Source organism: Corapipo altera, unplaced genomic scaffold, assembly GCF_003945725.1.
Source record: "Corapipo altera isolate COAL_440 unplaced genomic scaffold, ASM394572v1 23, whole genome shotgun sequence".
In the NCBI taxonomy this organism is placed as follows: domain Eukaryota; kingdom Metazoa; phylum Chordata; class Aves; order Passeriformes; family Pipridae; genus Corapipo; species Corapipo altera.
In genome coordinates, this window is record NW_020884878.1 from 16,876,963 (window position 1) to 16,902,043 (window position 25,081).

Consider the following 25,081-nt stretch of genomic DNA (forward strand, 5'->3'; position numbering starts at 1 on the left):
GGTGTGTAGCATTTAAGGCACAAAGCTTCAGCTGCACAGCATCAGCTGTTTTCATCTGAGTCAAAAAACTTCAAGGAAGCAGAGCACGTGGTTGTTTGCTGTGCTGATTAGTGGTGGCCTATGGTACAGTCCACACTTTGCAAGAATTACTTGCTTCCTATACAGCACAACATATATGGATAGCCCAGTGCTACTGTCAAGAACCTGTTTGCATTCAAGTCCTTTTTCACACAGCTCTGCCAAAGAACATAATCTTCACCTCTGCTACTTTCCACAAAGCACCTTGAACAAACCTCCAAACCCTTCACAGGTAGAAAACAATAACACAACAAACACAAAACAATCATATTGCTTTGGAGATGCATTTAGGCTGCTTAGTACATGATCTGAGAACAGACTACAAAATCTCCAGCTGCACCACGAGATGGTGCTCAGTTTCCTCTGTAAGAGGCACATGGAGTACCATCATGAGTCAAGAAAGTTTGCTTGAGCTGGGTACTGACATTCCCAGCCTAAGTACACACAGACAGTTGGGTTTGTAAATGATTCTCTCTAGGAAGCCCTGCTTGATACAGCATTCTCTGAAAAATACTGCTGTGCTTCTGAAAGAGTCACCCAGCCAGTGACGAACTGCAGAAAATCCCACTGAGTCTTCAGAGCTGAAAACTTGAAATCTACTGCACTGACAGCAAAAAAAAAATAAATTAATATGCTTGAAATTAATCAAAGTGTGACCAGTGAGAGAAATATTATAAATTTTTATTACAATGAGAACTGATCAATTTTATTGGCGCTGTTTTCAATGGCAATGATGATTTATGAAGCAAGTTTTCCTTAATCTAAAATTATCCTAAGCAGAAAATTATCAAAATATAATAAATTGGAAGTAACAAACTTTCATTCTTTCCAGTATAGCAAAACATGGAACTAAATGAGGCTAGTTTTCTGCCCATCAGAAAGAAAAACCAACAGTGATATACTCACACTTGTGGCATCATTATTTTGGCAATTTTAGGACTATGATCAGTATTTTCATAAGAGAACACAACGCTATGGCAGAATAGGCAATGGTAACAATCTAATTGTGGTGTATGCAATTAAAGTTACAGTATAACGGTAACTACCAGTGTATGATTTGGCCAACTGGGTACTGACCTCTAAAAATCTCAGTGATCATCTATAAATATGCTTATTCTGTCATGTATTAAAGTTCAGTCAGAGTTGCTACATGATATTTGATGTCATCTTCCACAGTAGAATTGGCTACATTTTAGCAGCAATGGATATTTCATCTGTAACAGCCCTTATAAACAAAACTCCTGGCTTCATTCACTATCCTACTGAACAAACTCACCTTACCAGCCTACAAGGAAAAAGAAAATCAACAAACCTCTCACATTTCTACAGCTCTTTCAAGGGGTCTCTTTGCAATCAAAACACTTTTTTATATTTCTGCCTTTAAAAAAGAATGATGGAATTCCAGAAATGTTTGAACTAGGTAGTTTTGCTCTTGCACAAAATGTGCAAACCCACTTTGCTCAAATTAGGACCTCTGCATACAAGATGCATGCATCTTTGCACATGCCAATCAGAATGTAGGGAATCCATTCAAACCTAGAACCCATCATATGCATGCAAATGGACTTGGGTTTTGGGACAATGAAATATCAAACATATGACATCTTTCCCCAACTCAGCTAAGAAAGGCCTGTGTTTTTGCATTTGGTGAATACTGTCCTACATCTCAAAGCTAAGAGCTAAACTCCAAGAATTCACGAGGAACACCATGCCAGGTGGAAGATCAAAACTTTCATAAATTCTTGAACACTGTAAGAGAATTTTTCACTAGCAATTCCAAAGAAGACAACAGCTTGGTGAAGGTAGCAACAGCTTGCAACTTGAAAGATGCCATGTAAGTCAAAAGCAATACCAGCTACATGTCTTCTTTTCCCTACCAGTTCAAAACAGTGGACTGAATAATTTCAAGTAAGATTCCCCTACAAAGAAAAAGGGAACAAAAAACCACTAATCCAAATTATGTCAGCATTCTAACAGTTTATTAATACACAATTAAACCCTTACCTGAACCTACTCTCACATTAACAGTTAATTAGCATAATAACTTTCTGTTTTGTTTCAAGCTTGCTAGTGATTCTGTATTCCTATTTCATGAGCAAACAAAAATAATAAGATATCCTTGGATGATTGAAACTCTACCTGCTGATTTGACTTCCATTTCATGGTCAGGCCTGTATACTGTGAAATTCACCAAGAGGAAGAAGTTATTTTTCCATAATGAAGTGTGCACACACGACTGTTTAATACAGCAACCACTGAAGTGACACAAATCAAAAACATATTTAACTGGGAAAATTACTCGAGAACTTGTCTCAGGCTTTCTAACTTTTCACATTCAGAATGAAAATGTTCATCATATTCTACTAGCTAGGAATTAGTTTATGATGATACAATGAACCTTCACCACTGATCAGATATATCTTTGGCACCTTGGCCAGGTTTCTTGTGGCATCAGAATCAGCTTTTCTTGAAAAGAGTAGAAGATAAGACATTAGAAAACAAGACATTACTTCTGAAAGGTTTGGTAAGAGCAAGTTTCCAGAGAAGCCACAGCAATGCAAGCTTGCCATCATACACCAGTGTGCACCAGCTTGACCAAGTGAGACCCTCTCTGGGAGAAAAAGGTTTCTTGTTCCCTCTGACTCATTCTGTCTTCGCACTAACAGTAAATACATCTAAAGTGATTTTTTTCAGAGGTAGACCACAAACCTGTAGCTCTATTTTCCCCAGCTCACTTCAGAGCAGCCAACATTCAAGCACAGAAGCACCAAATGATATTTTTAAGTGAACTTCTTACTCACGTGTGTAATTGCAGTTCTTTGCTCTCTGAGAGAAATTTTTCAGGAGCAGTGCCTTTTGTCAGACAAACCAGCCTTGCAGTGCAAAATATAGGCAATGTGATGGGTCACAGTGGCAGGACAGTAGCAGTCACTGATGAAATATGTGGGTGGTATAAGGACTGTTAAGCATGGAAAACATGCTCCCTGCTGTGGAGAGGCAATTTTTCTCTGTCGTTATCAACCCTCCCACTATTCATTCATGGAAACAGTATCCAATGTTTAAGTGCTAATGCAGGCACTATTTGATTTTAAGATAGTCAACAGCCTGACACATCTTAATCCTGGAAACAACATATTTCATACTGCTACACTGCTCCCTGATAGTACCACTCACACATCAAGTTTCTTCAAACTCAATGTCTTGTGTAGAAAAAGAAAATCAATGCAATGGAAAAAGAAATTACCAAATACTTGAGGCCTGGACACCATAGATGACACTGTTTCAGGCTACCTTTAGCCCTCTATTTCTCTGTAAGACAGCAAAAATCTTGCCTTTTTAAGCCCCTTTAAGCCCTCGGAGAAGCTCCAAGGACTGTATGTCCTGTGAAGAAGATGAAGATGAGGAAGAAGGGGTACCAAAGACCCCAAACCCAGCTCCAGAAGGGGCATGTCGGGGGGCAGAATCAGAAGTGGATAGATCTGGGATTGGATGGACCTTATTATAAAATCATAGAACCACTGTCTGGGATGCATGCATCATGTGTATTCCCTTGGCCTAAAGCCTGATTAAAGGACCCGTTCTTTTTATCTTATTTAATATACAAAATTGGCCCGGAGTCTTTTTCTCCACGGTCTCTTTAGGCAACATGTCATGATGTCCGCAAGTTTTAAAGGCTATAGTTCCTTCCTGAGTGTACTGGATCTAGCTGGGAGGGAGTTAATTTTCTTCATAGCAACCTGCATGGTGCCATGTTTTGGATTTGTGAGGAAAACAGTGTTGATAACCCACAGGCTGGGGGAGAGTGAGAGAGCAGCTGTGTGGTGCTTAACAACCTACAGGGGTTAAATCAAAACACTAAGGAAAGTGCAAGTGATGACAGCTGATCTGAAAAGAACACAAATCAATTTATACATGAAAAGCGGTCGAAATAACAAACTGAGAAGCTTACATGTTTTTCTATCAAAGCCTCTTTTTTCCCAGGCATCCTGGCTAAGATCCTGCAAACATTGCAACAGAAAAGGAAGCAAGACATCCTGTTTTCCCCAGTAATGAGAAAGGAAGCTCATAATACAATAACTGGTGGATAAGAGAAAAACATTGCTGACCAGCAGCTAGTCAATTCAATGTATCTTTAAACAATACCCAACACCCCAAGACTTCTTCCTAGATTACTCCAAGCTTCATCCACAGTATCTTTCTCCTCTGGAAAACAAAACCAAGAAAACCCCTACCCCAAACTTTTTATATTCCATAATATTTGTTATAGCATCCAGGATCCCAATATTTAATTAGCATTTCTAACATTAAGTAATGGGCATCTAGCTTAGTGACTGACAGGATGATTGGTAAGGTTTATTTTGACTGTTCTCTTCAAAACAGTTCTCATTTTTAGTTATGATCCCATGGAAGGGGTGAGAGGCTACAGTAATTGAAAGTTATATATATAAAAATGTACAGCACACACAAAGTTAACCTTTTAAGAAGTGGCAAAGAGTCAAGAAAAGTTGCTGGAGTAGGAATGATAGCCAGTAAACCAGCAGAGCTCTTTTCCAAAAACAGGTCATTGATTCCTGACAGATGAGTGCTGAGTTTCCAAGGTTAGTTTTCTTTCCTGTTAGGTCCCACCACACCAGTTTAGGTAAAAATAGCACAGAATGCATTCCACCGAGTTCTGTTCTCAACACTGTCATTTCTCCATACTGATGACCTTAAAAGACCTTCTGAAGTCTCTCCCTGAGCACTGAAACTGAAGACTCAGACTAGAGACTTCAGAAGGATGGGACAGTATTAGCTGGAAGATGAAGGCTAACAGCTGTTAACTAAGAGTTGGGCATAGCTGAAGCTATGGACTTGCATTTGTAGCCCAGATTTATGGCCCCTGATGAAATATTCTGGGATGCAAGGGCCTTGCGATATAGTAGCAAATGCTCTGTTGGGGTGGGTAGACCAATGGAAAAAGACCAGTTGGCATCACAGAGGTAAACTCATCTCAGCTGCTGAATTGTGGTAAGACACGGCTGCCTGGGTAGAGAAGTTGGCTGTAAAAGTACTTCACATAGATGCGCATGTACCCAAGAGTTGGGTTACCAAAGAACATCACAACAACAGACAGGTGGACTGTACTGCCAGGATTAAAGTGTCTCAGGTGGATCTGGACTGACAACACAAGGGTAAATTATTTCTGGCTCCACGGGCCCATTATGCCTCAGGTCAGCAGGGAAGAGATGCAACATTCAGATGGGCTCGTGATTGTGGGGTGGACTTAACCATGGACACTATCCCCCAGGGTATCCATAACTGCAAAACATGCTGCAATCAAGCACACCAAGCAGGTAAAGACCCTGTGGTACGGGGGATGATGGTCGAAATATAAATATGGGGAGGCCTGGCAGATTGATTGCATCACACTCCTGCAAACCTGCCAAGGCAAGCGCTATGTACTCACAATCAGTGGAAACAACTATTGGATGGCTGGAGACGCACCCTCTGCCTCATGCCACAGCCCAGAATACCATCTTAGGCCTTGAAAAGCAAGTCCTGTGGTGACACGGTACCCCAGAAAGAATTGAGTTGGACAATAGGATTCATTTCAAAAGTAGCCCCATAGACACCTGGGTCAGGGAGCACGGTATTGAGTGGGTATATCATATTCCCTATCATGCACCAGCTCTGGGAAAACCGAATGGTGCAATGGACTGTTAAAAACCACATTGAAACAGTGGGTCATGGGACCTCCAAACATTAGGATCTACATTTAGCAAAGGCCACCTGGTTAGTTGACTAAAGGCTCTACCAATTGAGCTGGCCCTGCTCAATCAGAACCTCTGTGTACCATAAAAGGGGATAAAGTCCCCGTGGTGCATATAAGAAGTGTGTTAGGGAAGATAGTTGGGATTAGTTCTACCTTAAGCAAAAGCGAACCTACCTGTGGGACTGTTTTTGCTCAAGGACCTGGGTGCACTTGGTGGGTAGTCAGAAGGACAGGAACACATGATGTTTATCCGAAGGGGATTTGATTTTTTGGTGAGAACAGTCTGTAATGTTGAATTGTACAATACTGGTTGCTGACTGACACTGCCACTGTATGCCATAACTATCATGAACACTTCTGCAGATATACCAGTTGTGAGCTCCTGATGCAGCTTGGAACCAGCCAACAGCACACCAGCTCTCCTGCCCTAGAAGACATCTGGGATGGATAGAACCCACAGCCATGGATCAAATGAACTCAACAGACATCTTGGAGGGACAGACTATGACTACGGAAATTATATCTGTGCTTTTGCATATATGTATATAGTTGGAAGGTGTAGGATTTGGGCATGATGTAGATGGTGGAGAATAAGGGGTGGATCATTCATTCATTCACTTTCCTGCTTCACAGACACTGCTGAGCTCTTTGGGCTGGAAGTCAGTTTAAAGAAAACAGAAGTTCTCTATCAACCTGCACCTCAGGAAGTCTTCCATCATCCCATATCATCATTGGCAAATCAGAGCTCAAATCAGTCCAGCAGTTTAATTACCTAGGTAGCCTCATCTCCTCGGATGGTAAGATAGACAACAGATTAGCAAAGGCATATAGTGCCTTCGGAAAGCTTCATAAAAGAGTCTGGTGAAATAAACACCTGAAGAAAAGTACAAAGATCAGTGTTTACAGAGCCATTGTACTGTCTACTCTCTTATATGGATCTGAATCATGGGTCATCTACCGCCACCACCTGCGACTCCTAGAACACTTCCATCAACGCTGCCTCTGTACAATCCTAAACATCCACTGGTCAGATTATGTGCTTAATACATCTGTTCTAGAGCAAGCAGCAGTCACAAGTATTGAGGCCATGTTACTGAGAACACAGCTGCATTGGGCAGGACACATCTCAAGGATGAAGGACCATCACCTGCCTAAGATCTTGCTTTATGGTGAACTTGCCACTGGCTGCCGCATGAGAGGAGCCCCAAAGAGGAGATACAAGGACTCCCTGAAACAACATCTCAGCCTTGGCCATATTGATCAACATAACTGGTCTACTCTGGCCTCCAACTGGGAGGTCTGGAGACACACTATCTATAACACTGCTGATGCCTTTGAGAAAGCACACAGGATCACCCTTGAGGAGAAAAGGTAACGCAGAAAGAATCGTGCCTTGCAGAATTTACCACACCTAAGGAGTCTTTCTGCTGTGCCTTTTGCAATTGGACATGCCTGTCTCATATTGGCCTTTTTAGCCACCAGCATGCTTGTGACAAACGTGGGTAGAGACCTTTTCTAAATCTTCGTTCGCGAAGCCCAGCCATGAATGAATGAGATGGTGGAGAATAAGGGGTGGATAATGTCCTGGTTTTGACCAAATACAGAGTTAATTTCTCATAGTAACCATGATGGGGTGCAGCCTGGAGCTGTGTGGGTGTGGCCAAGACCACAATGTTATTCAAAATTATCTTACATCATTGTCAGGGGTGGAGGAAAGGGACTTTCCCTAACAGGAAGAAAGAGCATTCACTTCCAGTCACGGGGAAAGTGTGGTGGGTGGAGGGTCTGTCCACCATTGTTTTTCATTGTCCGGGCCCTAGGGAATATTCTGTGCGTAAATCATCCTCTCTTTGTACATTTTTGTTATTAATATTGTTCCTGTTACTGTTCATTTTCTTATTTCATTGCTGTTTCCAGTAAACTGTTCTTATCTCAACCCATGATCTCTGTCTTTTTTCTCCCACCAAAGTGGGGCTGGGGACCGGCTCCCACTTTTTAGTGGGAGTACTAAATCGGGGAATACAAATCTGAAACCACAACATGAAGTCAAGAGGGGATTTTTTCCCACTGGAGACTTAGAATGGATTTGAATCAAACAAGTCTCAGAGAAAAGACCTCACTTTGTAGTAGCTGCCACAGGGAAGAGGAATTTGCTGTGTTATGTAATAAAGCTCATCTGCACAGCCACAAAGGAGCTCAGAGAGAAAACAACCAGAGGGGGAGCCCAAATAACCTATCAGCCCATCAGAGGCATATATTCACATGTCCAGAGAAGGACAGGGGCACACTGGCAGGTGGGAACATAAATTCTGAGCAGTGAACACCTTGTCTAGGTCTGTCCCAGCGCTGTCCCAGAAGAGCCATTAGTTCTAGTGTCCAAGCGTGATACTCACCACCATAAGACATCTGGAGGAGCTCTTGAGATCACCTTTTGGATTAAGGGGGTTGCTGCATAGGGTGTAACATATGATATACAGAGGAAAAACAATTTGGGATCAGACAGACTTACTATGGGATGTTTAGGGGAGAAACTAAAGGCACAAAATGGGAGGAGTTTAGGTGATTTTGCAAAGAGCAAGAGTGGGAAAATAGAGTGGTAAGGGGATAAAAAGGGCTGATCATGTGTAAATAATTGCTGGTCAGTATGTTTTCTTGGCTGTGCCCTGTGCCTGATCAGTGCAGCCTGTCCTGTCTTATTCAATTCCTTTCTCTATCTTTCCTGGGTGAGGCTTCTCTATTATTGGTGCATGAGAGTGTGTGGGGCTGAGAGTGCTGCAACCGGAGTCAGACCATAGGTCAGCAGGCCCAGATGTTCATGCTGCCAGAGACTGGAAAGTGTGTGTGGGGTCTGTGAGTAAGTGTGTGATCAGTAGCAACAGGCCTTGCCAGCAATACATCTGCAGCCTTGCTACTGACTGAATCTAGGAACAAGCAGGGGCAGTAGCCTCATCTCTCTCAGGCTGTTGAATCCAGAATGGTAGATTTTCCTCTAATAGAATTCTTAGTTTACCATCTGACAAAATACCTAGGAAGACTGCTGTTCTACCACCTGACACAAGGAAAAGTCTTTCAAAGACAGGCTAGCTCCCTTCCTTCCTCCTGCATTCAAGTGCAGCAGCAGCACGAGGCCACAGCAGCACACTGAGTCTGAGACTATTCAAAGGTGAGACCATTCTCACAGCTGGGCTCTACAGATGCTACAGACACCAGCTTTGCTTTCACCACTACAATACGACATACTAATGACTTGTCACTTCTCAAGCTGCATAAGCATTCATTTCTTCATGATTATGTTTAAATGGAGTTAGGAGATATTAAGAGTCACAAATATGATGTGTATGTTTAATCATACCACTTCACTTTCAAAATAGTGTTTTCATGTTAGAGTACTATTAAGTTTTTATTAAAACGACAGCAATATCACTAGGAATCAGATAAGTACACTTGGTTTTACAACATTTTGATTAGATTAGAGTTAGCATGGCTTCCTATTTACTTGTGATGATACAGAAAAAAGAAAACTTTAAACCTCTCCCAGAAAGTTACACATCATAGATTCATATTTTATGCTGTTACAGAGGCACTAACTAAAATGAAACATTAACATTGCATTGAATAAGGCACTAAATACATCAAGCATGGAAACTGAGATGGGAAAATCAATCTCATATTGTAGCTGTCTTCTACTGTAAAAGACCAGTCCAAAATTACTGGATTTGAAACAACATGTTAACTGTGGGACCTCACAGAGACACAGGATTATCTGTGTAGTAATGACTGGAATGTGATTTCTCATTCTCTTCCATTTGTGCCTTTAGCAACAGATAGGAGAAGAGGATCAGGATTTTCTGAGGCATCACAAGTGACAGGAAAATAGGTGATGGCTTGTCTGGCATGCTTTAGTGAGAAGATAAGGTCTCATTATGAAATAACAAGTGATAAGACAGAAGTATTCACTGTCCCAAGCAACTACTTTCAAAAGATCAAACCTCACAAAGAGCTAGTGTCAAACTATGTGACTGTAACTATTGACATGCCACATAAAAGGCTTGTGAGAAGGAGAGAGAACTAGGCCAAGAAAAATAATACATGTAGTATCCCAGAAAAAATAGAGTGGAAACACCTCCAAAAGCTAACAAATCTGTAGCACATACAGCTCTGTCCTCCACACTTAATATTGGGTAGAATGCTGAAAACCATCCCCATCTGACCTTTTATAAAGTGGGATCACTGGAAAGAAAATAAGGAAATTAAGGACTAGATACCTTTGAAAAAATGAAGAAAAATCAGAGCACTAGATACAGCGCAAACTATAAAACTATCACAACTTTAACTTTCTTTAGACTGAACCATGCATTTTAAGAAAAACTTTACAGGCGATGGACGACTTTATTTAGGAAATCCTATTTTAAAACCCAAATTATATGTAGGTAAATATATAAAGGTATTTAGACTATACCTATTTTCCGCATAACTCCAACCAACAAAATTGTGCTAACCACTATGTTTGCATTGTGTTGAAGAATCATTCAATGCACCTTCAAACAGTTTCTTTGGAGATCCTGGTCCTGCTTTCAGTTGTGCTGATTTCACACTCAAAGGAAAAGATAGTTACTATACAGTTACATATGTGTGAGCAACAGCACTGTTGTGTCCTAAATTCAAACTCTGTCGGTGTGGAGAAACAGATCAGATCAGTTTAGGTATCTTCAAAAGTGAAAGGAAAGGATGAGATGAGTATTAAAATAAATACAGAGACAGTAAAAAAAGTTCCAATACTAGGAAAGTATGAAAGTCTGCCATTTCAGAATTGTGAAATACAATAGTGACGAGACAGAGAGAGAGGGTAAGATGAAATGATGGAAAACAGTATTTTGCATCAGATATATAACAACCCAAGATACGTAAGACAGTAACATTTAATGTTTTCAATGAAAATTAAGAGCAAGTACATTGAAAATTAAAGGCTTACCTGGGACAGTATGTTAGACTCCTCTCAAATAGCAAGAGCTTCAGCGCTTGAAGTTGTAGGCTCTTAACCTACATGTTCCATGAAACCCCGAAAGTACAGCTCTCTTTACCTTTAAAACCATGCACCAGGTCCCTTCTGTTCAGTTAGCAGTGGTGACTGCTTGACCTGAAACTCTTGATTGGGAATCCCATTTGTCTAGTTACTTTTGCTCATTTCAACAGACCCTAGCAGACACATGTTTGTGGATAACTCCTTCTGCACAAGTAAATGTCAGTGTGCCTGCAGGAGCGGTTACAGTGGTATTAGGTCTGCTTCTGCCCAACCATATTTTATTCATGCAAGAGTAAAGTTTTTCATCAATCCCCAGTAGGTTCCCTTCTAGAAAGCAGGACAGCTGACCTGAGTAATTGCAATAGGCAGCAAAAACACAAGGTGTTGGAGGGACTAGAAGTAGGGTTGCTCATTTTCAGCAAAGTATGATAAAAATAAATTAGGAAGATCCAAAGTGCTTTAACTAAATAAATAAATAAATGAAAACCTTCAGGGGAAGACTACTGAAAAATGCAACAGGCTCAACTATTAAAAATGCATGGTAGCAAAATGATTCAAGATGTTTTCATGCTTATGAGGAAACCAACAAAAGCATTGAATTCAGACTATCTTCCCACTGCTCTGATTATAGGATTCTCTTTTCCCTCTTTTTTTTTTTAATGTTTCTTTCAATCAGTGCTGGATTTTTATTTCATGAAAACCAGACCATTGCTACTTGCTCCTCAAGCTGATTTCCCACCTGAAGACAGTCTTCCATAGCTCAGCTTTTAACAGCCAGCTGTCATGAAAAGTTGAAGATGTTAACAAAAACATCAGATTGTTGTCCAGTACTGGAGGAACTGATATGGATCCTCAGATGACATACATCAAGAAGTGTGGTGCAAGTGTTTTGATAGAGTTACAGATGGCTGAGCAGCAAAAGCATATGAAGTCTCAGGAAGCAAAAGACCCTATTTTTATGGAAATGTCCTCAGCATTACTGGGTAAAATCTGGTGATCTCAGCTACTAGATTCAAGACACTTTTTCCTATTGCACATTCTGTCTTGAAATATAGTGTGAAAACTTCAAAGAGCAAAAGGAATGCAACAAGACCTGTCAAGATTTGTCATACACTGGTTGATCCCGCTTGTAGCAGTTTAATCCCACACAACAACTAAGTACCATGCAGCTGCTTGCTTACACCTCTCCTCCCCTCAGTGGGATGAAGAGGAAAATCAGAAAAAGGTAAGCCCCATGGATTGAGATAATAGTTTAATAATTTAAATAAAGTAAATGATCATAAACAAGCTCCTGTGGCACATTGGGGTTTGCCCCTTGCAACAGGCTCCTAGGGACCACTTCCCAAGACTAAAAAACTAATTGCTAACACTTACTGAAAAGCAGGGTCTCAATCAGCTGGCATTGATGAGGAGGGTAATCTGAATCTATTTTCTGTTTATGTGTGTATTTTTTTTCCTATTTGCAACCTTTTAAATTCTACAAATACTGTACACATAGGAAAAAATACCAAAGAAATGCTGTCTGCTGTCTAACGCTACAAATCTATTCTTAGACCCAAACTATGGCAAATCTGTTAAGAAACTGCTTTAGGAATAAGATTCTTGGTGCTGCTACAATTAGCTTTACTACTTGAAAGCTCTGTGTTTCTTTTGGGGGTGCAACACACTTCTGCTAGCTTGGATGCAGCTCAATGATGAGGGAAAAGGCCACAGCCTTTAGAAAACACATGGACCATCCTTGCTTTTTATTCCCTCATAGCATTTCCACAGTGATGTTTAGTCTTCCATAATACTTACACATAAAATGCAATACTGAGGATCTGCCAGTTCAGGAATCTGGTTACAAGTAAGACAAGCCTCAAAGCACACTTTAGAGATAAACAGCTCCACTCTCTGGGAAGTGCTTTTTACTTTGAGGCCTACATCAACTTTGATCAGCTCTTTGAAGTAGAGCAGAAAAGATTTGGCTTGCTCAGTCAGTCTAGAACAGGATATGATCTTTCACTATTATTTTTCACCAAGATTTTATAATCCTTCCCCCCTACTTCTATAGATTGAAAGGAATTTTCAGGGACCCAAAGATTCAGATGGAATTTATTATAGAAACCCATGAGTAGTAAATTATATATATATATATACAAATAAATATATATATAAAAATATATATATATATAAATATAATATACTCAAAACGTAAGATCTAATTTTTCCTTATTCTATTCCCAAATAAAATTACTTTGAATAAATATCAGGTTAAGTTGTTGCCATTCTGTAATAAAGTGAGAGTTTGAAGATTGCTTTGTTTTGTTTTGTTTTTAAATATGCATGCCTTTTTGTAGTGGAGAAGTGCATACAGTACCTGTTGTTATTCTTATGTGGTTCTTTAAAAGTTTTCATAAAGACAACAGGTTACCAGTGAAATCTAATATCAGCTCATCAGGTTCCGCAGGTGCTCTTCTGCAAAGCTATGAAATAACAGTTCATCCCCTTCTTGGAGAAACCTAATACAAAATTTTCACATACAATCATCTTAAGGTCTTCCCTCCTCCCCCTCCAGCTTCATATCCCACCCAACCCTTCAATTTAAGAAGATTTTTTTTAAAGAAAAGAAAAAGAAAAAGAAAATAAAAACAGCTTATAAAACAGCAAAGAAAATAAAGTTATTTTAATATATATAGAAAGAGAACAAAATGAAACTTGAGGGAAAACTTACTGGCGTTACAGTTTATCCTGATACAGTCTAGATGGGGAAAAATAAATGAAAGATGAAATTGCATCCTTCAAGGTAACAGCTGCAGACATCCAAAAACAATCAGTCCACCCTTCCGGGGACAGACACACGCAAAGAGATGTGGCCATTTTATACTTATATACAGTCTGTACAAGTTTAGGAGTGGGTGCATATGTACAGTATATTCTATGTAAATATCTGTTACATAAATATATATATATACACATATATATATACATATGTATAGAGAAATATACCAATATACATATATATCCACATGTTGACACAGAAAGTTCTTTCCTTTTTATAGAAACCTACACATCTAAGAGTATCTTCCACTCCAGACCATGTACTGATGTGAATTACAATAAAAAAATTTATAATTAAGGCATAAAAATCTCCCTCAAAACATAAGTCATACTCCAGTGTCATTTTGCTTTTTAGAAACCTTTAGCAATTTCTCTAAGAAGCTTGAAGCTCAAAATCAACCTTTACACTTGGTTTCTTTTGAATTAATTCGTATTGTTATTGCATAAATGTACCATCTGTCAACAGAGAATACCTGTAAAATCAGCCTATGAGATTTGTTGGTGCAATATTTAACCCTTTCCAGCTCTCCCAAAGACAGACCCTCTTCTCATTCCCCCAGTGGCCAGCCCAGAACACTTTTTATGTGCACAGACACATTTGACACTGTCCGCTCAGGTGAGGAAAGGGTTAATATACTGCCCAGTTGTGTCCTATCATAAAATGGCCACTTGCAAACAGCTAACCGCACGAACGCCCAGCCCAGATTTCAGCTAGTTCTGGAGGTTGGCAATACTTTTTTTTGGGCTTGGCAGGGAGAACGGGGATTTCTTTCAAAGGTCCCCAGCCCTGCCAGTTCCTCAGAGCCCAATCTCATCTTGCTGTCTGAACGCTAAGACTGAATGGAGTGTTTGTAACGTTCAGGGAGAAGATGAAATGGGCAGTGAAGTGGCAGATCTGGGAACCTTTGCTGGCTCTGCTTCATTCAGAGGTTACAGGTAAGGAAGGGATAAAGAGAGATACATGGAAAGAAAAATAGAGTTATGCTTGTAGAACCTAAGAAATGGTAACTGAAGAGAAAGCAAGCTGAGGTAGGAAGAGCCTGAGCTAGAGGGCTTCTGAGCATTGCTTCTCTCATTTAACATGCTAATGCTCAGCATATCTCAGGTTATGATCCAGAAGAGGATCTTTCATTTATAAATGCCTACTTACTTGTGAACATCCATTGCTGTGGTGCCTAATGTGGGTGAGAGCTATTGTATCAGTGCTATTACATATCTTGGTATGTTGACCTTCTCTCATGAAACCAAGGCCATGAATAATAGCACAATGCTAGTGGGCACTCTGTCTGGACAAGTAATGCTTTAACCAGCAGAAATGGTCATATTTATTAAAGAGATATGGCCCAGAAGGGGAGATTATACAGAATGGCAGAGAAATATAATGCAGTTTGCTTCTTAACTGGACCAATTTTGTGTTTACTTATACAAATGTAGGAAAACTATTTCAGCAGCTGACACTGAATGCAGTTCCTAAAAAATAAAGGAGGGGAAAGAATAAGAGTCTATAAATAATAAATAAAGAGCTGTAATGAGCACTGTAATGATTGGGACACACCACCAATCAGGAGTAACATAACCAGAGAGAGTCTGTTTTCAAGCAGAACTTCTCCTAAGAAAATCTGGGTTTGGTTTTGTGCGATTAGGTTTGTCATGTGTCGTCAACCGCAACAGAAAAGTGGGAGCAAACAGCCCTGGAGCAATTGCTACGATCACCATACAGTGGTGGCTATATCCCTTAGAGGAGTTGGGTGGGGTAAGGGGAGCTCTATAGTACATGCAGGGGAGCTTCCTTCTATGACCTGATGGAGAGTGACAGCAAGAAAGACTCCCAAGTCTCATTTCAAGCAAGTGAGGTCAAGAGAGTTGCTACAGCTGGAACAACACGGGAATTTCTTACAGGCTAAAGAGTGTGCTGGAAAGGGAAACATGGCTGGTCCACAGCAACAATTCATCCAAGCTAGAGGCTAAAACATTGCTGTGTTATTGATGTCTGCAGAGAAGTTTTGCCTTTTTTTTTTTTTTGGCAGCAATACCAAAATGGCCTGGGTCTTACCCACAGGCTCAGTCACTATTCCAGGTGAAAGGACAGATGTTTCAAACTGAAAACCAGTGTAGCCTTTATCCTGACTGCAAGACTTCTATTTCAAAGGATTAAAGACCAGGCCACTGAGGGGACTGCCCTGACAACTACACAGTGCTATTATAGCTCCAGAATGTGAGCAGGAAGGCTCTAAACTAGTACAGCGGTACAAATCCAAAGCAGAGGAGATTTTTCCTGGCAGTAAGGGTGCAGTTTTAGTTCGGTCTTTGTGCCTAAAACAGCAGCATCTGGTTAATTCTGGAATAATTTAAAAAACTGCTTGGGATTCCTCCTGCACAGTACTGGGACTTCTGGTAATCATCATCTAGAGCACTCAGCCCTCTTATCAGTTTCCACTGATGAGGTAAGTTTTGAAGAGGAGTATGTCTAAACAGCTGCAAATCCAGTCATCTGTCAGTTCAGCAACTGGATGAGGATAGCAGTGAAGTGAAAACAGTCTGTAACTGCATGAGGAATAGGAAGCTGGGAAGACCTTCTGCAGTTACTTTCATTATTTTTCTGATGTAAACCAGAAACTCCTTCCTTAGTGCTCAGATGGAGCATTTTCCAGAGTATATTACCTGGAAACTGAGCCAAAGACCCTCTCCTTGCAAAAGGTTAAATACCTCCACTGCAATTAGCTAACACTAATTCATTGTTTGAATGGAAGTATCTTTAGTAGCTAACAGAAGTATCTGCGAATTAGGCCTGTGTTTCTTACCATTTATATCTTTGTGTCTGAAAATAGTGATATTTATTTGACATTGCTAAGGCTCCAGGCCATTTTATCCTTGAATCAGGAAAGAAAGTCACCTCTGCTGTGTGAGGACAAAATGTTTGTTCCTTTGGATAAGCAGCCATAAGGGGCTATGGAAGAGTACTTTAAGGTAAGAATAGAACAAGAGATAATCGGGGCCCAACTGTTTCTAGACTCACTCTAGGTTATCTCCTGTGGGGAAACCAGATAAAGTCCCATGCACACTCTTACCCCATGTTACACTGAGGTTTCTTGCCTCTCTTCTACTTGCACTATTTGTATGGAGAAATTACAAAAATACTTTTCATTTTGGAGGGGCAAAGGTGTCTCTGACACCCTTGAGGATATATCTTAGGAAAAGATAGGCGAGAGGGATGATTACACTTCCTTACATCAGAGGAAGCAGGAAATATTTATCCTAGTCACCAGTGACCTGAAGATATGCCAGGGCAGGAAGAAAAAAACCTGAAATATTCTTAAATAAAAGTCAGTATAACACTAATCCTCCAACTTATTAGTGGGAGGAAAAATGTGAAGGTGGATCTCCCTATCAGACCAGCCATTTCTTTCTCTTTCTGTACATCATCTCAGCATCAGAAATTATTCCCAAGCATGTTCCAAGCCATGATTTACTTAATTTCTCTCTCTCTCCTTCCACTCCATACCCATTTCTTCAAAGTCCTTCTCAACAGAAGTGAGATATATATCACATTTGGATTTCTATTCTTCACACAACAAACACTCAAACTACTGAGAGACGTGCTGTCAACATGCAGATTTGCAGAGCCTTGGGCACTCACACTGGAAAGGTATGAAACAACTTCCTTGCCCTCTTCCTCCGAGAATTATTCATTACTGCTCTTCCTTTGCCTCCCACCTTCCTCAGCAAGCACCCAGCTGCCTATGCCCACCCATGCCTGCTGGACTATATCTCTCTCTCCCCTGTTTGGTTTGGACACTGAGTGTTGAGGGGGTGAGTGGGATATGCCAGCTCCTGCAGGCTGCTCCGTATGCTCTGTTCTCAGGGCTGTTTGCTGTGCGGGCCGCAGGCTTCAGGCCTTTGAAGGGTCGAATACCATCTTTTGATTTACCATGGCTGATGGGGTATGGGAAAGCTTTACAACTGAAATACACAGAAGAGTTAAAAAAAAAAAAAGAAGAAAAGAAATAAAAAAACCAACGTAGGAATACCTTAATAAACATATAAATGACAATAAGTAATCAAATGGAATAGATCAAAGAAGAGAAGAGACAGTCTTAGTAATAGTATTAAATGACTTATAAGAAAACCACAATTAAATAACTCACCACTCAAAACAGTCTTTGTTTATACATATCTGTCTTGGGTTAGATGCTCGGGGGACGCTTACACTGAGCATACTCAGGTCTTCAAAGGTGGTGCTGATGACTGTTTCTCATTGGTAACAGGAGTTTGGCAAGGTCAGATAAAGATCTGGTTCTTGTTTGTGACATTTGGGCAATGAATAGTCTCCTTACAGAGTTAGACATGACTTAGAGTAAACAACTGGAAATGAATGGCTCTGGTAAGGTCATTCCTCCTCAAATTCTGTTTCTTCAGCAGCAAGGTAACTGTGCTGTTTTGATAGAAGGAAAGTTTTGTTTCAAGGAAATTATCTCAGCTTTATAAATCTGAAGAGAGGAGAGGTGGAGCTCAATCTGTGTTCCAACAGTCTAAACTACCCTTTTGCTGAGTGCTCACTTCTAGGAGAGTGCTCACAGGTTTCCCCTGATGCACCCTGTAGTCAATGTTGGGGAAAAGTCAACCTCCCAAAAGTTTCCAGCTGAAAAGTTAGCAAATCTGACATACACATTGCTTCAGTCCCTGCAACTACACAAAAATAGCCTTCAGTTGACACAGAGAGTTTGTTTACAGATTTTGTCCCTGCATTAAACTGTCAACAACACATCTCTTTCCAAATATGTGTAGACCATCTGTCAAATCTTTAGCTACATCTTTTAGATGCCAGACAGTAAGAGTTGAACAGTCCACCTCTAGGCTAGGTGGTTGGGGTCTGGCATAACAGACCCCAGTGAGTGGTAGAAGTGACCAGTGCCAACCAGGCAAACAATGTTGACAGGCCCTGAGGCAAAATATTGTCTGCCAGCATGATATAATGAAAACTGGAAAGGAAAGAGTAAACTGTAAAAAATGATAAGTATATTCAGGGTAACCTAAATCTACCCTCCTCATATTCACATAGGGTCTACCTCTAGGAGGCCCTAAAGGTCCAAAATTCCCCTTAGTCTCATTCATTCTTAAGACGAATAAATAACAGAATCAAATAAGTGGTATCTTCAGGAGAAAAAGTGATAATTTTGTGATGAAGTCTGGCAGTTTTCAAGCTGTAGTACTTATCATGTGGGAGTATCAAAGGTGATAAAAGCAGCTCTTATTAAAATACTAGCACATCTCTTGCAGGTTGCAGAGAATTCTCTTTTAAGCAAAGAGAGAAACTAAGGCATAAAAGTAAAATAACTGGCTCTGGGTTACAAGAGGATAGTGTAGAGGTAAGCAGATACTTAGCTCCCCATCACTTCCCCAACAGAAGCAGGCCACTACCAATCTTTCAGCAACTAATTTTATTTTCTGAAAAAAAATAGATAGTAATAATTTTCAAGAAAGGAAACAGTGGTGAAAAAATAATCTTATTTTTTCTTTATTATTAGCAGCAACTGATTAGATCAGAAGAAAATGCAGACACACATATAAACACGCTCTGGAGCTCTGTGAAAGATTCTCTTTGCACATGTAAGAATGTTACATTCTTATGAGCTGTTCTCCAGACACACCATGTGAATCTATGAAATTTTCCTCCATTTAAAGTTAATCTAGGCCGAGATGGCTATCATCAGAGTGCTGTTTCTCTTTATTTGAGAAGTTACTGTCATAGCTGAAGTTCATCTATTCCATTTGTCCTCTAGGCCAATCTGGATAGCACAGCAAGTGCTTTTATGCTAGCTAAACACTCAATATTGCTTTACATTTCTTCGGTCAAGCTAAGCAGAGCAAATATGCAATTTTATTTTTTTTTTACTAAAAGTCAAGAGTTTCTATAGACCTTTAGATAGACCTTTCTATAGACCTTGGCTTTTAAGAGATATGAACTTGTTTGATGCATCTTCTTCTCTTACTTTCTTATTCCAAAAGCAAATATTAATGGTCTGGCTTGCAATTTCAAAGCCAAAAAAAAGACACCAGATGAAATTTTAAAAAACAAGCTAGTTCCAGAGGATAACTGCTGGACAACATACTCTACAAAGCCACTACATGGTTTTCTCCTGATAACACTACAGCAGGGCTTTGAAGAAAGATGCTGATACCGTTAGCTAAAAAAATGCAGAAGTTTGTTCCAGTGGGGTTTAGAATTTTGAAAACTGACATAAGCTTTCACAGACCATGCACACATCTTCATATAGAATACCCTACACATTAGAAGAGCTCTAACATTACACAGTCATGTTAGTTTTGTCTCTGAGTCAGAACCTCTTCTTAGTTATATTGCTGAATACACATGAAGTAACAAGTTGCATCACTGAAAAGTGAAAGAAAGCTTCAACTCAAGTATTTCCATTATTTAAAGAGGCTATTTTTCATTCAGTAGAATACTTAAAGACTGTCAAGAAAATGAATTGAGGCTAATCTAATAGCACATTCACTCCCAATTGTTTTTTCATTGTTGTTATTATAGGACTTGTTTCCAATTGTCTTTTTTAATTATTTTCTGGGAAAGTGTAACTCTGAGGAGACAGAACAGAATTCTTTGGGATGAGGGAATGCATTTTTATTATTGTTACCTTCTTTTTAATAAAGACACAATAAAAAAAAGAGGGTTTTATACTGATATGTAAAATATGCCAAGCTGTATCAAATGCTGTCAAATTATGTAAAGGGCAGGGGATTCACAGGACTTCTGCTTCCCACCACATCCATTTTGCTTCCTTTCTATGTTCACCTATGACTGTTTTGAGTGATGCTGGATGAATGAGGGATGTAACTGATCAAAAGATGGACCAAGCAGCATGTCTCACACAGAGCTCACCAGTCCCAGATCAAGAAAGGAAACTTAAAAACTTTAAGACTTAAAAACCAACACTGTCCATAACGAAGAACTGACAGCAAATCTTCATGCAGCAATGCAGAAGAGAATCTCTTTCCGCAAGAGTATATAATTAAGGTCTCAGCAGTTATTTTAGAAATCAATCCAATCCAATCAAACCAACATAAATTAAATGAAATTATTTTAAAAAACCACTAATCACAAGCCCAAACTAATAATGAAGAGGGCAACAGAAGGTTTTTATACGATACCTAAATTGACCATAAGTTTGACACGGCCTCCGTCCAGCTCCAGGCGCAGAGTGTCAGCAGAATCTCGTGAGGTGGTTGCCATCAACAGCCCATAAGCACGTTGGGACATGAAACGAAAGGACACATCTTCTGCTTCTGTGTGCATAACCATAGGCATGATGATCTTCATGTACATGCTGCCATCATAGCTCAGTATAGAGGCCTCTGCAAGGAATCAGCAAACAATTGCAAAAAATGAAAAGAAGTTACACCTCTGTGTGACCTTCACACCTGAAGAACCTTGACATCTATCACAGAGCGCTGTGTCTACAGAAATCATACCACTTGCCACAGAAAGATATGTAACTGGGGAAAAACGCAACAACTGTTTTACTGCATCCAGAAACCTTACATGGCAAGCATGAGCAGAAACAAAGATATGGTGTTCACCACAACTGGAGTCAACAGTACCCATGGACACATAATGCCCAAGGACAAGCATGTTAGCACAGGGCCCTTTTGTGATTACGAGCTAGCAAAGCCTCTGTTTTTCACATCTTCCAAAAAATGCAATCTCCTTCAGTGTTCTGAAGTCCAGCCTTCCACAGGACTAGTTGTAATGACTAGAGTTCCAATTTCTGGTACTCTTCCTATTGCTTATTGAGAGAGGAATTTAATTTCATTGCTACCACTTTAAAGAAAAACAACTGTATAAAGTGACTTTCCTAACAGGTCTTTTCTACATCAGATTCGTTCTGGTTTGTGATTTTATATTTTTCCACTCTTTACTAACAAGCAACATTAGTAGAGCTCTGCTGACACAACTGATACAAATGGAGAAAGGAACAAACCAAACACCACTGCAAGTTTAAGTGTCATTCAAACACAAACTTAGGAGATGGATGCCCAATGAAAGCCAGGAGGAGGAACAAAAAAAAAAAAAAACAAAACAAAAACCCACAAAAAAAAAGCAAACAACAAAACAGTCAAGAAAGAAATTACATTTTTCTATCATCTCTGAGGATGTCAAAGAAAATGGGAAGTTCAGCTGAGGGAAGGAGTTATAATACTTAGCACTCTCTATTTGTTCAGAGTCTTGCTTGCAGAAAGTGATATTCTCCTCTAAGGAGGGTAGAATTAAAGTCTTGTGACAGAACTGCAGCAAGCACTGCAGCATGCCAATCATTGTTTCAATCCGGGAGTATGTTTAGAAGCACTTTTACCTCCAAAATTTACAAATCTACATAAATATATTAATATATGAATCAGAGCATCCCTTTTCACCACAGCCAACCCCTACCAAAGGCAGGGTTGTAGAGATTGCTCCGTGCAGGGGTTCTACCACAAACCTACATGTAAAAATCCCAGAGGTTTTGAAAAAAATAGACCAGTTAGCTCCCTAAGCACCTGGAAGGATTGCTCCATAAAGCACTTTTACCAGTGTCTCATGCAGCTCAGTTCAGCTAAAGTTTTTTCAAATGATTGACTGGGATTCTCATCACACACATCCCAGAAAGCTAACAGCCCATCTAATTGAAACAATTGCAATAACATGTATTAGAATCCAGATATTCTCTTTATGTTTCACTCCTTTGTCCCATATTTCCCAGCTGATAGGAGCAGAACTTCTAGCAGGAAACAGCAAGCTTGGCAGAGCAAAACCTTACACCTTCTCAATGTTTTAATGTTAGATGCTAGAGTAGGGTGGATGGATGAGAAACTGAGGAACAGCCAAATTTCCATGCTGTAAAAGATCCATGGTTGGCTCCACAATGGCCAGTAACAGAATTGTAATGCAATAAATATGCAAATGAGGTGATAAATAAAGATATAAATATCAAGCTGATAAAGTGACATAGGAGATGTTTATATAGTTCCAAAACATTTGGAGGAGATCACTATGGTTGTGCTGGTGCAGCGACCCACCACACTAACAGTTGGTATCCAGAACCTCTCCAGTCACAGGACTTACAAACACATTAGGAAGAAAATATTTCTGGAAGCATCATTAAGATGTCTGTGAACAGTATCCATATTCACCAGTTTTCCTAGTTGCACTCCCCACACACTGTCATGGTCTGTACACAGAAAGCTCTCTATGCACATCACCCACTCAACCATTACATACACCTTCTGGGTACCAGCTGTCAGTGCTGCCCTGGGGACTCACATCTTCATTCGGCCAAGAAACCTTTTTCAAGGTGGGAGAATAGTTTCTTCTTTTCAAAGTGCAATTCTCTTCCCCCTCACGTCTGCCCCTCTTACTTGCCACCCACAGCTGCAAGCTGGAACTAAATGTACTGTATATTATACATACATTCAAAGGCAATGCCTATGTACACACAAACCTTCCTTGCTCTCTTTCCTCTCTCTGTGCAGATTGTATTAGAAAATGCAGTCAAGCATGAAATGGCTCTTTTGACGCCTTCAGCTCAGATGTGCCTTGCATGAAACAGTTGCTTGCCCTAGCACATAAATAGCTGAGAGGAGGGATATCAGGACTATGAGTGGGAGTAGTTGACACAAGTGTCCCAGCTCTGCTGCTTTCTTCTCCACACTGCCATGCATTAGGGGCTTTGAAAACATGAGTTTTTCTGTGGACTTCAGAACAAACCAAAAGCATGGTAATAATGCCACTCTTCCCTTCAATATGAATTTGTGTTCTTCAGCTTCACTGATCCCATTGTCAAATAATTACTGTCCTTAGACAAGAGATCCCAACCCTCACTATTATACTTATGTAAGGATGACCTGAAGAACACTCAGAATTGCTGAAGTTGACACAAAAGTCTGGACAGTGTTTTAGCTGACATTCCACAGTAGCCTAAATCATGTATTACTGTCCTTCTCTGGCCAGTCTGCTACAAATACGGGGCAATGAAACCTCGTAACAATAAGCAGATAAAATTTAATGTTCTATTCTTGTTTGTGCTCCATGCTGATCTCAGCCTGGCCCAGCTCAGCCCGGCCCAGCTCAGCCCGGCTATGCACTTGACATATTTAAAAAAAAACAAGATTTCATTCTCACTTTGCAAGTCTTCGCTATCTGGAGTATCTGGGAGCCTTTCCAGCACATCTCCTTGCAAGCAGACCATTCCCTCCAGCTACAGAAACACCCCTTCAGAGGAGGGTAGCAGTCATACAAATAAAACCTATGTTCTTGTACTGACAGTCAGTCCTCAAAGGTTGAGGAAGGTGTGTTACAGCTGAGCAACACATACAGCAAATCTGCTCAGGGCTGAATGTAACCTGGCAGCAAGTACATGACCTCAACCTCCCAGGCACCTCTGCTGGAGACTTCTGCCTGAATACAGGCACCCACTCCATTGTCCTTAGCCATCTGCAGCAATGAAACTGTAATGCTTTGTTCAGCACCATAAATACAGGCAGCAACACAGCTATCTAAGTTTAAATTACATGCACATTTCTTCCACCCTTCTACTTTTCGGGTTGCTCTTATATTTGGTGTCTCACACAGACATGCACAGGAGCAATATGTGAAACTATGTTTGAGACCCCCACAGATTTGTAGAGACACAAAGATCATGTGGCATTTATTTCTGATCCCAATGCCAGAAGCTTTGTTGCCTTAGTTTGGAGATGGTAAGTAGAAGAAGTCAGGTGCTGGTTCAAAACTGCCCTGACATAATGCCAGAAATATCTGAAAATCAATATGTTATTAGGAGCGATTAGTTTCCCAGTCTTGTGCTCTTAGACCCTGCCAGTTTTAATTTTACACTTAGCATCCAAAGGAGCAATTCACTGTTGCTTCCCCACAAGGCTCTGTGTAAACCTCCTGGGGAGATGGAACAGGTGTATTCTTAGCATACAGAGAGAAAAATATTCAAGACCTCTTCATGCTTTTTCATCTACTTTCTAACTTCTCTCTTGTCTATCTCCATCCTTTGCTTCTTTCCTTTCTTCTCTGTTTTATTTTTTCTGTAGTCTCCTGTTCTTCCCTGTGGTCTCTTTCCTCTGCCTTCCAGACTACAATACCGTGTAATTTCTTCCTGAAATTTTTAGAAGGGTGACAGTGCAAAAAAAAAATGAAAATATTTACCATTCATGAAAGCTGAAGTCACCAGTGACAGCAGTGCAAGGCACATGATCTTTCCTCAGCTATATTGGAGAGACCAAAATGCTCAGACCACATATTTCCAAGTTCTTGCAAATTCAAACATTCTTAGAATGCCTAAGCTTTGTATCCAAAAACCAGACAACTTTCCTGCAGGCATTACACAGTTCACCTCTTTCCCTCACAT

The 25,081-nt window shown here is 40.2% G+C and overlaps 1 protein-coding gene across 20 annotated transcripts in view; it reads right to left on the reverse strand.

Moving 5' to 3' along the window:
* The window catches only part of NRXN3 (neurexin 3), a 1,012,014-nt gene that overhangs the window by 626,959 nt on the left and 359,974 nt on the right, over positions 1-25,081 (reverse strand). For 17 of the 20 annotated variants that reach the window (XM_027638371.1, XM_027638372.1, XM_027638389.1 and 14 more), the window contains 2 exons: positions 20,841-21,044; positions 13,567-13,593 (listed from right to left, as the gene is read on the reverse strand). In XM_027638371.1, coding sequence (XP_027494172.1) covers positions 13,567-13,593; positions 20,841-21,044 — 231 coding nt within the window. The remainder of the gene's footprint in view (positions 1-13,566; positions 13,594-20,840; positions 21,045-25,081) is intronic. The other 3 variants (XM_027638374.1, XM_027638376.1, XM_027638391.1) reach the window with 1 other exon arrangement.